This window comes from Melitaea cinxia, chromosome 21 (genome assembly GCF_905220565.1).
Source record: "Melitaea cinxia chromosome 21, ilMelCinx1.1, whole genome shotgun sequence".
NCBI lineage: Eukaryota > Metazoa > Arthropoda > Insecta > Lepidoptera > Nymphalidae > Melitaea > Melitaea cinxia.
In genome coordinates, this window is record NC_059414.1 from 12,581,193 (window position 1) to 12,595,725 (window position 14,533).

A 14,533-nucleotide genomic window follows, 5' to 3' on the forward strand; every position below is an offset into this window, starting at 1 on the left:
GGGAGCGCGAAAGGGCTTTTTAAAAAAAATATTACATTAATTAAACTAAAACTATTTAATTAAAAATTAATTAAAATTACAGTGGACACGTCCGAACAGAATTACATGCTCTGGATTAATCGCCGATTTAATTCTAATTAAACTTTCTCAAGACATATGATCCCAAAGCATGAGACAACGTGAGAAATCATTTGTTATTCCTATTCCGCTGATTAAGCATTTACTTCTATTGTTCTCATGCTTTGGTCCAACATAACTACCTACTGTTTCATTACAAATTAAAATATTATCATCAATTGCTATTGTGTCACTATCATCAGTTTGGAGAGGAAATAACCAATTCTGATTTACAGATTTTCAAATGAAATTTACAGTAAAAGCACCGTCTAAATTAAAACAACCGCTTTGAAAATATTATTTACTGTTATTATATCTTTAGGTGTTATAAATTTTTGTAGGAAGTTGTATGTAAATTTGCGAATAGTTTTCGAAAAAATAAAAGCTAATAAATAAATTTAATATATTAAAATCCCGCAAGACAATATAGATTTATTCATAAAAAAAGTAACAATGAAATGTGTATTACAATAATTTACCACAATTTACGTTTAGTATACTGACATATATATAATCTGTATGACAAATTGATAACAGATTTGAAAGTGACAGAAGCGGAAATTTTAAGCCGCCTATGATTGTTTACTCATTGAAGTTTGGATAAAAACTTGATATTTACACCTTTAAAATAGAGATTATTAATGGTTTTATGAATATAATGGAGCTAACGTCTCTATCCTAAACTCTTAATAAATATGGGTTGATAATATGCATTGTGTAGGGTTGTTAAATTAATTCAGAGGGTAAGTGTCATAAAAATGTGTTAAACTTGATTTTATATTATTTTACCATTCTGTAAACAGTACCTAAATAATCTCTTAGAAGAATTAATAGAAATCAAAAAGCGAATAAGCGATACTTTTCCCTCCTTGAGGTTTTTAAAAATGACACAGAGAATACAGCAGGAAATATCTTGCTCCAAATCTGTAGCAGCCTAATTGGAAGTACATCAATCTTACAGCTATCAGATCATAGCTAAATAATACTACTGTGGCGTATCCATACGTATACAGTCTATATATCCAAACAATAATCAAACCTCATTTCATGTTTTTATTTATATATTTATAAATTTTTTATCAAATTTTTTTTATTGATATCAAGAATTTGTATTTTGAATTCTTCCTTATAATTGATGTTCTATAATTTATAATTCTATTATAATTTTTGCTATTTGAACATTGTTTTGATTATATTATTTTTTAATAAAAAGTCAGAGAGATATCGAAGATTCTATCATTGCTCGATTAGTTAATTAGCCCATTAGCTAAATATAATGACTCAAGTAGTGTTATGTTCCTGTAGTGAGTAAGGTAGCCGAAGTTCTCAGGGAGCACTTTTAGGGATGTTGCAGGTGACCATATGCTAAAGCACCACTTACTATCAAGTGAGTCATCACTTGTTTGCCATCTTAGTTGTATACCAAGAAAAGCAGTAGACATATAGAGAAAGATTCATAATTTTTTTAAGGCAATTAAAAAATCTTTTTCAGAAAAATGCATATCTTGTGCACAATTTGTAGTGACTTGGTGAATCAAACGGAGAACATACATGTGACAAAATGTGGTCATATATTTCACTATGATTGCTTACGTGAATGGATATCAAGGTAAGGAAGTATTGTAAAATATGTGTACATTTTATATTACTCTAAGTCTAAAGTCTAGTCAAAGTAAACGTGATAAACTAATAATAATAAACAATAATAAATGCTTAACACTCAACGATCCCCAGTAGGATTATCTCCTGTATTGGGGATCCAAAAACACTCACAATACACAAGCACAAATGCCCAGACCACAACAAACATCTATAAGGCCGATACAAATGTCTGTTGTGAGCGGGGATTGAATCTACGACCGCCAGCACAACAGCCAGGGCTGTGACCGCTGCCCTATGCATCGTCAACTAAAACTGAAACAAAGTATTTCCTATATAAGTCTGACGTATATATAAGTAATGATTACCATGTGCACGTGATAAAAATGAAACTGATATCTGTTAGCAATCTTTGAATCACAGTGTGGAACACCAAGAAGCCATACACCTAGACTAGTAACTGGCTAATAACTGAAACAATTATTAGACATTCTTCATTAACTGTAATCATAATAGGTCCCTTTTCCTGTGTTTCTTACAGCACAGGTTTCCTACTTCTACTGTTTTCTGTCTATTGCAACTTTCAGCCAAAAGTGAAAAGAGGTCTTAAGTAAAAGAGAATCACCTGTTTTCTCCAGTTTTCAAGTAATTTATCATTAATTACTACATAAAATTCTTTTCTTATCAATTTTCAGATCAAAAACATGTCCGCAATGTCGCAACAAAGTAACAGATCGTTGTATGTTCCGTCTGTATCCCACGATATCAAACGACCCAACGGGAGTTGATGCTACAACTTTACAGTCTCGACTTGACGACGCTCTGTTCAAACTACGGGAAAAAGACGCTAAACACAAAGAGCAACTCGATAAATTAGCAGAATCCGAAGCAAGCCTTAAAACAAGTTTGTAAGTAACTATAACAATTTTACACACCAATACACAAATTCCATTTTTTTTTTTATCAAACAATAACTAATGAAAAAACTATTCTCTAATTTGGGGAGTCATTCAGATGGTTTGTGCAATGTATTATTAGTTATATAGATTTTGTCTGTTTTTTAATATGTACGATTTCCGACACGGTCAGTCGGAGACGCGGGTTCGAACCCCGCTGGAGCGGTCAATTTTTGATATGATATTAAAAAATGTTTTTTAATAATTAAGCTGTAGTAATATTAGCTGTACTTTTGTCTGCAAAAGGTTATTATTATTAATTTCAGACAGTCATTGGCAAAGTTACAAAAAAAATTGGAAAGCAAAGAGTCGGCAATATCAGCTCTCACAGAACAACTAGCATATCTCAAAGTACAAAACCAAGAGACAAATAAATTGAGAGAAGAAAATGAAAATTTAAAAAAGAAAATACAAACACTGACTGGGTATATTTATTTTATTTTTAATAAAAAAAAAAGAAATAAAAATTAGAATGTATTACTATCTATTTATTTTAGGAACAGACCTTGTGTCTTACTCAAATTAAAAATAAAAAAACTAAAATTGCTTATAAAAAATATTTATTTTATGACTGTTTCCCTTTTTTCCAACAATTAAAATAGGCTTATGTGCTAAAGTAATCTTAAAACCACGTATATTTTACTGCATTACCATGTTTTCAGTTTGCAAAATGTATTAAATGCGACGTGTGATGACGTAGAACAAATGTTACAAGGCTACACAGATATACGGACCGTTGCAACATTTGCTTCAGCTCTGAAAAGGTAAATTTTTTTATTTAATTATGTAATATTGGCTTTATATATATTAGTGATAAAATATTTAATGTACTAGGAGCTATGCTCGCGACTTCGTACGCGTGAAATAGTGACTACATGGTCAACGTGATTCTTTAAATTAACTTAACTTTTTTATTTATGAACCGATTGACATGAAACAATCACTAAATGTTAAACTAAGCTTGTCACAATATATTGGTAAAAACCACATCTAAATCGGATTAGCCGTTTCTGAGATTAGCGTGCACAAACACAAAGACAAACGACAAACAGACAAAAATTCTGACAATCATTGTTTTGGGTGCTATTTGCGTTGATAAAGGTCCCAATAATATTTTTTCTCACATATCTTGTACAAACAATGACCCGTTATATTTTTGTTATATGTATGATTAGCCTATTTTTTACTGACAATAATTAGCAATTTAAAAAAATATGTAAATTTTATTTTATTAAAAAGATATGAATCATATACTAGAGTACATACTAATATTATAAAAAGGACTCATTTTGATTTATTGTTTATTTGTAATAAATAAACTTAATCCAATTTTAAAAAATCTTTCACTAAGAGTGCTGCTGTGTGTTTACGGCAGTAAAGTGTATATCCTCCCCTCTCTTCCCGTGGGTGTCATAAGAAGCGACTAAGGAATAACAGTTCCACTACCACATTGGAACTTAAAAAGCCGACCGATGGCAGCAACGTCTTCAATGCTATAAAGCCGACCCTGCGTGTTACCAACCCGCCTGCCCAGCGTGTTGACTGATGGGCAACGCACATGAGTTCACGCCATTTTTGGCGTGAACTTGTGGAGGCATATGTCCAGCAGTGGACTGCGATAGGCTGAAGTGATGATGAGTGTTGAAGATTAAATTTGTTGTATTTACATATTTCAGAGCGTTATGTGATACCGAGAACAAGAAAAACGAATCTCGTGACAAATTGCAAGCTGTCAAACAGCAGTTAGCCGCTGAAACAGACCGTGTCGCCGATCTGCACCATAAATTATTGTAAGATACAATCGATTTCTATTTTAAGAGTTGTGTATGTTGTCTATAAAAGTCTTCAATTTTCATTGACATACCATATACATTATTTACAAAGAATTTAGCCACCCCCTCTCTTCCCGTGGGTGTCGTAAGAGGCGACTAAGGGATAACAAGGTTCCACAACCATCTTGGAACTTAAGAAGCCGACCGATGGCGGGATAACCATCCAACTGCTAGCTTTGAAATACACAGGCCGAAGACGGGCAGCAGCGTCTTTGGTGCGACAAAGCCAGTACTGCGGTCACCAACCCGCCTGCCCAGCGTGGTGACTATGGGCAAAACACATGAGTTCACGTTATTTTTGGCGTAAACTTGTGGAGGCCTTTGTCCAGCAGTGGACTGTATAGGCTGTAATGATGATGATGATACCATATACATTAGACTGGGCCAAAAATAACGTTTTTTTTTTTTTTTTGTCCAAAATACTTTTTTTCAAAGGAAATTTAATACTCTATAAAAAAGTTTCTTAACATTTTAAATTAAATTCACTCCTATCAAAGTTATTCAACGTCGAAGTTAAATTCAAAAGTAATTTATCGTTTTTCTTTATCTTTACACGTGATTTTTTCCACTCGATTGAAAAATTTATGACTTAAATATTGAAAATAACTTTCTTTTGTTTGACAAGAATTTTTTTTATAAAATCATAATTTATCAGTGTATTATTTTGCTTTTTAACGATTGGTTATCTACACAGTGGCGTTGCGAGCTTAACTTGCGCCCGGGGTACAATATCTTTTTAACCCCCCCTACCCCATTCGAAACCATATAATATTTTATGTAAAATATACTCGCAAGTTAATACATAAATAAATAAAGTCATAAGCTCACTGAACAATAGAAAAAACGTAGGATTATAATAGAATTGTGTCTTCTAATAAACTTAAGTAATGCATTGGGTTGCCCTGTAATGTTAGATATAATTTTTTTTATGCCTTAAATAAATAAATGATTTCAGAATAGCAGAAGAAAAACTTGCCGCAGTCAAACAGAAATATAAAGATATCAAACTCAAGAGAAAAGCTCGGGAAGTTCCCAACAAATCCCTTATAAACGACTTAAAAGAACCCCCCGAGAAAGAAATAAAACCTAATGAAGACTTGAACGGCGCTAGCGTTTTGAATGATACTAATACAAGCTTAGTGAGTACTGGAATTTGTTATAGTAATCTTTCTCGCTTATTGTAGTCCAACGAATCTATTCTATTCAATATACAGACATGACATATCCTGCTCGAAGTCTAATCCATAGCGTGACAACAGGGTGTATTCTGCTGTGCGCTACCTCAAAAGTTTCAGTCTATTAAATATTGACAACAGTACAGAATCATATTCAGTGTGGAGTACATACTTGTCCTCTATAGATTTTTATATATAAAATTTCATTGGTAAATTAATATTTATTTCAGAATAGCTTAGTAAACAGAATAGAAAATGCAGGTTCGCCGTACTTAAACCTAAAGCAGAGCAATTTAGCTTTAACTACATTACAAAGACATCCAACACATCCATTACCTGAGAGAAACCTAAAGGTAAATAAATAAATAATAATAAATAAACCTAACCTATATTACATAAATAGATATATTAAATTATAAGTTTCATATAGTTTTATAAGTTTAAATTGTTGACTAACAATAGTTTTATTGACCTTTGCAGTGGTATATATATCGTCTTTGTATGATATAATATATATTTACTATGTGTATATATATATATATATATATATATATATATATGTATTATATGTGTATTTTATATATGTAAGTGTTATGTATGTTTATTATTATTATATATTGTCTATTAGTACTTTGTTCGAGTATTCTAATTCGCACACCAATCGTTTGTTTACTTCCTAACTGCAGTTTCTATTTCGTGTCCTATACCCAAAGGTTGTCTGGAAGAGATCGCTCTTTCAGCGATAAGACCGCCTTTGTACATCTTTCATTTTATGTTTTTTTTCTCTGTTGTTTCTTTTAATGGTGTACAATAAAGAGTATTATTATTATTATTATTATTATATATTTTAGATAACTGAAAAGATGTTAATAACAAAGCAACACTTAAATAGAGATCAATAATAATATTGTTTACTCACAAATCTAAGTGTCCATCCATAAATGACGTCACACGAATTTCACGATTTTTTTCACCCCCTGTCATATCTGGTCACATTTCTGCGACAACCCCTACTGTGAGGTCACATTTCTTATTTAATAAATAAAAACATCAGTTTCTACATTATTTTGATTTCCATTTAACTAACACACAACGTCACTGTACGCGCACAAGCAAGCGCGATGACGTCACGGCGACCGGCCTGCGCCGCCGCCGCCTTCACCGCTCCCCACCGTGTCCTTCTTCCCCCCTCCGGGCCCCCGCGGAGTCGAACTTTGAACGCAAGACTCGACGCACGTTACTTACACATTTAAAATAATTGTCTGTTTAATACGCAATAAAGTCTTTATTATTACTAATTTTGTTTTGCTGAATCTATCGCAAACAAAGTGGCGACCGTGACAGGACTAACTACAGCCTACAGCAGTCTACAAGGTCATTACAAGAGGTCATAAGAACATACTTAGTGCTAACGGTCAAGTAAAGGGACTACAACGGACATCAGCTGCTTCGCAACAGGGCCTGGCGGACTATTTCGTACACGATTCCGGAGGTCAACCTGAGGGAAGTGATCCGTTCCTATTTTTCCTTACTTTAAATTCCGTTTTCCTTTTTTTTTTTCTTTTGTGTAAAAAGCGTAGCTATTTCCTTGGGCATATTATTGAAGTATCTTGCTTTATGCGTACTTTCTCCGCCTGTTAGCTAAAGCTTTTACAAAGTGTATATACGCTGACGCTTGCGCTCATATACTATTCGTTTTCTTTCGACTCGTAAGCTAAATATTTTTGAACAATAAAATCGTTGTTATTGAACTAATATTAATGTACTGAATGATTTTGCATTTCAAATAAAATAATAATTCTTAGCTTATATTACTGCTATTAATTTATACTTAAAACTAAAGGTCTTTTATTACTTGCATGAACAATAAGGCTGTCTACTTATCTGCGTTTGCTATTTTTGTGCTTAATTAATTACCGATTGCTTAAATTAATGCGTTTTAAATTAGATTTTATCATTAAAAATTAATTGTCGTATGCAACAAAATTCCCATAGCAGATTATTTTCTACCCGCTTTTTAAAAATAATTATTTCTTTGTTCCGCATTATTGACGTATTTTGCCGAACATTCCAGGGACTTCGAAGCAAGTACCTACCACCTACTCGGGGTGTATTTAGCGTGATCAGCGCTGGCGGAATTGGAACAGCTGCGGCGGGCTACTGCGATAACTGGTTTGAGTGAACATTTTTACTTTATTTAATTCATTCTTTGTTCTATACAATGCCGGAAACTGAAATGAGTGGTTTGAAAGAACTTTTAAAGAAACGCAGTACGATTAAAGGTCGTTTAACTAAATTTAGAGAATATATAACGGTTTTAAATCAAATTAAACCTGCAGATTTAACTGGTGCCCAAGTTAAAGAAATTTCATTGAGATTAACTAAATTCCAAGAGTTGTTTACTAGTTTTGATGAATTGCAAGATCAAATTGAACTTTTAAGTACCGACCAGGATGAACAAATTAGAGAAAGAGACTTCATAGAATCTCAATTTTATTCTTTGATATCGACTGCGCAGGAAATAATCGATTTGATTTCTCAAAGCAGGGATCGAGCCGAGGGTTCTGTAAATTCCAAGCCATCAGGCACTTGTTCTCATGCTCTTAATACAATCAAATTGCCCACGATTAAACTCCCGAATTTTGACGGGAACTACTTAAAATGGCTGGAATTTAGAGATACGTTCGACTCGTTAATCAATTCTAATGATACTATACCTACGATAAACAAATTCCATTACTTGAGGTCTGTTTTAGACGGCAGTGCTACTGTTGTTATAAAATCCATAGAATTTACCTCTGCGAATTACAGGGTTGCATGGGATTTATTATGTGAAAGGTATAATAATAAAAATATTTTAATAAACAATCATCTAAAGGCATTGTTCAACATCGAACCTATAACGCGAGAGTCTTACAAAGCTTTGCGTTATCTTATTGATCAAGTATCTAAAAATTTAAGAGCACTCGGAACGTTAGGCTTACCTACTGAGCAATGGGACGTTTTGGTTATATTTATGATGTCATCTAAATTAGATATTAATACAAATAGAAAATGGGAGGAATACAAGGGTAACCTCTCCGATTTACCTACGTTACTTGAATTTAAGACTTTTCTGCGTAATCGCGCGGATGTGTTAGAAACCACTCAAGGTACCCGCTCGGATAAACACACCCATGACTATAAGTCTAATTATAAGTCACAACAATCTTCTAAATCATTAGTCGCTGCTAATACGGAAGTGTCAAAACGGATTGTATGTAGTATATGTAAGAAGGACCACCGTATGTATTTGTGTCCCGTCTTTTTAGAAATGAGTTTGGAGGACAGACAGAGTGAGGTAAATAAATTAAAATTATGTTCAAACTGTCTCCGCGAAGGGCACAATGCGCACAGGTGCCGTTTAAAGGGTTGTTGTAGGTCATGCAAGGGGAAACATAACAGTTTACTCCATAAAGAAATTGCAGAGGTCTTGAAGGCTGCACCCGTCTCTTTGGCAATAGCTAGCGCAAAAGAAGTGCTACTGTGTACCGCTCTTGTAGATATAGTTAATCCACAGAACAATAGCTGTCAAAGGGCTCGAATATTATTAGATACTGGGAGTCAATCCTGCTTCATGACTACTAATTTCAAAAATAAAATGGGTTTATCTGTAAATCGAGTGAAACCTGTAAACGTATCGGGTATAAATAATATCGGTTTTGATATATCTGAGCGCTGCTGTGTACTGTTAAATTCTAGAGTATCTTCTTTTACGGCTAAGCTAACATGTCTCATTGTACCAAGGATTACCGGTAGCGTGCCTAATAACAAAATTGAATTGCAGAACTTGAAGTTACCATTAAACATCGAGCTGGCCGACCCTGCATTTTATCAACCAGCTGATATTGACATACTTATAGGCGCAGATGTTTTTTGGGATATTATAGGTACACAACAGATCAAGTTAGGTCAAGACAAGCCTACGTTGCTAGATTCGAAACTGGGGTGGCTTGTGTCTGGCCCAGTAGGTAAAAGTACTTGTAACAATAATTTTATGTGTAATTTTAATCAATTAGATATTTATGAAAGTATGAAAAGATTCTGGGAAGTAGAAGAGTTACCTACGACCAAAGATAATTTATTCTCTGTAGAAGAGCAATTATGTGAAACTCATTTTGTAAATAACACTTCAAGGTTAAGTAATGGTAGATTTTCTGTTAAAATGCCGTTTAAAGAGTCACCCGAAGATTCTTTGGGTGAGTCATTTTACAGTGCACGCGGAAGATTCTTGAACCTTGAGAAGAAATTAAATAAAAATTTAAATTTTAAACAAAAGTACGTTGAGTTTATTAAAGAATATCAGGAATTGGGACATTTATCAGAGGTTGATCGACCTTCATTCGGTTTTTATTTACCTCACCATGCAGTAGTACGTGAGGAAAAGGAAACCACAAAAGTGAGAGTCGTGTTCGATGCGTCTGCTAAATCATCTTCTGGAAAGTCACTAAATGATATCCAATTGGTAGGGCCTGTAGTTCAGAGCGATTTATTTGAAATTTTATTGCGTTTTCGTATACATAAATTTGTATTAACTGGGGACATTGAAAAAATGTATCGGCAGATAGAAATAGATAACTCTCAACGTCATTTACAGCTTATCTTGTGGCGCGAAGATGAGGAACAGCCTCTCAAAATATTAAAATTAAACACTGTCACTTACGGTATGGCTTCTGCTCCTCATTTGGCCACTAGATGTCTCTTGCAATTGTCTCAGGAATGCAATGATGAAACTGTTGCTAATGTAATTAAACGCGATTTTTACATGGACGATCTGAGTACAGGTTCAAATAGTGTCGATGAGCTCAGAAAAATATACAACGGTGTCACTCAAACTTTAGAGTCTGCATGTTTTCCTTTACGCAAATTTCGCACAAACTGCTCTGAATTATTTGAAAATCAAACTGATGTGTGTGAGGTTCGTGACTGGAACAAACAATCTAGCGTCCTAGGTCTTAACTGGTCACCCAAATCGGACACGCTGTTCTTTTCTACAGATATACCGGTTGACAATGTCATCACGAAAAGGACAGTTACTTCCATGACCTGCAAGATTTTTGATCCGTTGGGTTTATTATCTGCAAGCATTATAAAGTCAAAAATCTTTCTTCAACAATTGTGGAGTAATAAAATCGATTGGGATCAGCCTCTTCCTAGTGACGAAGCTAGTAAATGGACTTCTTTTATTCAAAATTTGGCTCAATTGTCATCAATAGTAATACCTAGGCATGTGTTAAAATATACTGATTGTGACATTGATCTGCATTGCTTTGTGGACGCATCTCAGCACGCATATGGGGCCACTGTGTACTTACGAACCGTAAATAGAGAAGGGCACGTTAATGTACAGCTGTTATGCGCTAAAGCACGAGTGGCGCCATTAAAAACGTTGACGATACCACGCCTTGAGCTATGTGGTGCGTTGCTAGGGGCACGATTGTGTGCCAAGGTTATAAAATCACTTACTTGTAATATTAGCCACAAAAAATTATGGACCGATTCTACGATTGTGCTAGGTTGGTTAAACACTCAATCCCGAAATTTAAAAACCTTTGTTTTAAACAGGGTAATCGAAATAAACGATCTTACTAAGGAATTCGCATGGATGCACGTACCAACAGATCAGAATCCTGCTGATTTAGTGTCCAGAGGGATTGACCCGCAGCAGCTTCAGGATTCTACTTTGTGGTGGCGAGGTCCTTCCTTCTTAGCGAAGGAAGAATCTGAGTGGCCTATTCAAGGGTCCTTTGCAACTAATAACTTACCAGAGTTAAAAGTATTTACATGTACGAAAGTGGACACTAAAATTAATAACTGTTCAGTTGTAAAATTCGAAAAATATTCTCGATATGATAAATTAAAGAGGATCGTAGCTTATGTCTTGAGATTTATAAATAAATGTCGTAAAAATGCTGTAAGTAATGGTGTAATTGAACCTGAGGAACTGGAGAACTCGTTAATGTTGTTAGTTAAGCAAGCTCAGTTAGAATCGTTTGCTAATGAACTTTATACTATTGGTAAAGATAAAAGTTTGCCTCATAAGTCTAAATTACTGCCTTTAGATCCATTTATAGATACGTTAGGAATTCTCCGAGTAGGTGGTAGGTTGCAAAATTCAAAATTTGATTTTAATAAAAAGCATCCTATTTTATTAGACGGCAAACATCATTTTTCTAAAATACTCATGAGGCATGAACACATTCGTTTACTTCATGCTGGTCCACAGTTATTACTAGCTGCGGTACGCGAAGAGTTTTGGCTTATCGGGGGCAGAAACTTAGCTCGCAGCGTAACGAGAAAGTGCATTGTTTGTACGCGTATGCGTGGTCAAGTGATAAAACCTATAATGGGTACTTTACCGTCTGTAAGAGTATCCTCAAGCTTTGCTTTTGATACTTGCGGAATTGATTTCGCTGGGCCCTTTTTAATTGCTAGCAGAAAGGGTCGTGGCAGTAATATAACCAAATGTTTCCTTGCACTGTTTGTTTGTCTTCAAACAAAGGCTCTGCACTTAGAGACGGTGAGCTCAATGTCTAGCGATGCTTTTCTTCTTTGCCTACGCAGGTTTGTGTCTCGACGGGGCAGACCTCAAGTAATTTACTGCGACAATGGTACTAATTTTGTGGGTGCAAAGAATGAATTAGGTAGGGTTCTTAAAGCCAGCCGTCAGTCCGTGTCCGATTACGCAAGCGCTGAAAAGATTAAGTTCGTATTCAGTCCCGCGTACGCGCCTCATTTCGGAGGAATCTGGGAGGCTGGTATTAAGTCAGCAAAGAGCCATTTAAAACGTGTAGCAAGCAATGCTTCTCTGACGTTTGAGGAACTAGCGACGCTTTTTACCCAAATAGAAGCAATCCTTAATTCCCGCCCGCTATCTCCTCTTTCGTCAGACCCCACTGATCTATATCCATTGACTCCAGGACACTTTTTGATTGGGCGACCTCTGATGTCGGTGCCGTCACTGCCTGTCACCACTAAAAGGCCTAACAGATATGAGTTTATTGAGCAGCTGAGACAACACTTTTGGGAGCGTTGGCGCAGGGAGTTCATCGCTGAGCTCCAGCAACGAACGAAATGGCGAACTCGGCAGCGTGACCTTCAAATCGGCGACATGGTTGTCCTGAAAGAAGACCAATTACCTCCACTACGATGGCGCCTTGGGCGCATTACTCGATTGTACCCTGGTCCAGATGACATAAACAGAGTAGCAGATATCTTCACAGCAAAAGGAACCACGAGGAGAGCATTCAATAAAATATGCCTTCTTCCAACATGTCCGGATGCCTAACTAGAGAAAACGAGAGAAGAATAGTTTGAAAACGTCTTTCAACGGGGGCAGTATGTACGCGCACAAGCAAGCGCGATGACGTCACGGCGACCGGCCTGCGCCGCCGCCGCCTTCACCGCTCCCCACCGTGTCCTTCTTCCCCCCTCCGGGCCCCCGCGGAGTCGAACTTTGAACGCAAGACTCGACGCACGTTACTTACACATTTAAAATAATTGTCTGTTTAATACGCAATAAAGTCTTTATTATTACTAATTTTGTTTTGCTGAATCTATCGCAAACAGTCACAAAATCTTCGACTCCCTGTCTCCCCCTTAAGGTGTGTGTGTGTGTGTGACGTGTGACGTGTGACGTGTGACGTGTGACGTGTGACGTGTGACGTGGGACATGGGACGTGTGACGTGGGACGTGTGACGTGTGACGTAATTTGTGGATGGCCCCTAACTTTACATCCACCCTTTTTTGTAAATATATTGATTATTTTTACTTTATTTCATAAAATCATTGTTATGACGAAAACGAACAAGAAAAAAAAGAGTAATGGTACAACCATCCATCCAACCAACATGTAATTTGGTACAACCTTTCAGAAGTTCAGAAGGCAATTCATTTTTGTTGACATAAATTATAGGAAGTATATTTTCCCTAATTAACGAATTAATAATTATTAATAAGACATTGACATACTTTTCAGCCCTCAGAATATGCATTACTAAGTTCAGCTCGAAACGTCACAAGCAAACCAACCATACCGAGCACATCGAAAACAAGCATATTTCATAAAAAAGAACCACCAAAGTTACAATTTTCACAAGAAAACGACCCCAATTTAAGTTTGGCAAACATATCATACGACGGTCTCGGAGGACACTCAAAATTAGATACGTTCCCTGTTCCAAACAAAAGACAGCCTCAATGGCAAAGTTTTGTTCCAAAACTATCGGCGAAGCATAAATTAAAACGACCCAATCCAGTTGGTAATCACGATATAAGCATAATGTTACAAAAGAAGAACAAGACATCTAATTAAAGATAAAGAAAAATAGTAAATAAAATAATCAAGAATGATCACAAATGTCATATAAGTATCATACCTCAGTGTCATACGCCGAGTCGCACGAAACAAAATTAAAATTTAATAAGTTGTGATTAAACTAATTTAATCGCAAGAATTGTATGAAATTCTTGTGATAAAATTAGTTTAATCTCTACTTAAATTTTAATTTTGTTTCGTGCAACTCGGCGATAGTATTTTAAGTAAATATAAAATATGCTCAACCTTTTGTGACTGAGGTAGGGGCACAACAGCTAAAAATATGGAGCAGTCCGACTGGCGTAGTACCTCGACCTTATGGAAGATCACAGTTAAATAGTACTGCTTTCAATCAGTGTTGTGTTCTTGTGGTCAGTAAGGTGACCAGAGCTCCTGGTTTTGGATAGAGTCAGCAACGCGCTTGCGATGCTTCTAGTTTTGCAGACATCTATAAGCTACGGTAATCGCTTACCATTAGGTGAGCTGTAAGCTTGTTT

General features: G+C 35.6%; 1 protein-coding gene across 1 annotated transcript; it reads left to right on the forward strand.

Moving 5' to 3' along the window:
* Positions 1 to 680: 680 nt before the first annotated feature.
* LOC123664125 (E3 ubiquitin-protein ligase TRAIP) lies at positions 681 to 14,045 on the forward strand. The gene is made up of 9 exons (XM_045598731.1): positions 681 to 860; positions 1,610 to 1,726; positions 2,412 to 2,624; positions 2,939 to 3,097; positions 3,335 to 3,436; positions 4,349 to 4,462; positions 5,460 to 5,643; positions 5,910 to 6,032; positions 13,698 to 14,045. The coding sequence occupies exons 2-9, from the start codon at positions 1,614 to 1,616 to the stop codon at positions 14,031 to 14,033; spliced, it is 1,344 nt and encodes a 447-aa protein (XP_045454687.1). The 5' UTR covers positions 681 to 860; positions 1,610 to 1,613; the 3' UTR covers positions 14,034 to 14,045.
* The last annotated feature ends 488 nt before the right edge of the window (positions 14,046 to 14,533 follow it).

Excerpts from the sequence above, each read along its gene's own strand:
- LOC123664125 (XM_045598731.1), top strand. The coding sequence starts at position 1,614 with ATGCATATCTTGTGCACAATTTGTAGTGACTTGGTGAATCAAACGGAG. Across the intron at positions 1,727-2,411 it reads TTACGTGAATGGATATCAAG|ATCAAAAACATGTCCGCAAT; the intron begins GTAAGGAAGTAT and ends ATCAATTTTCAG. Across the intron at positions 3,437-4,348 it reads TTTGCTTCAGCTCTGAAAAG|AGCGTTATGTGATACCGAGA; the intron begins GTAAATTTTTTT and ends TACATATTTCAG.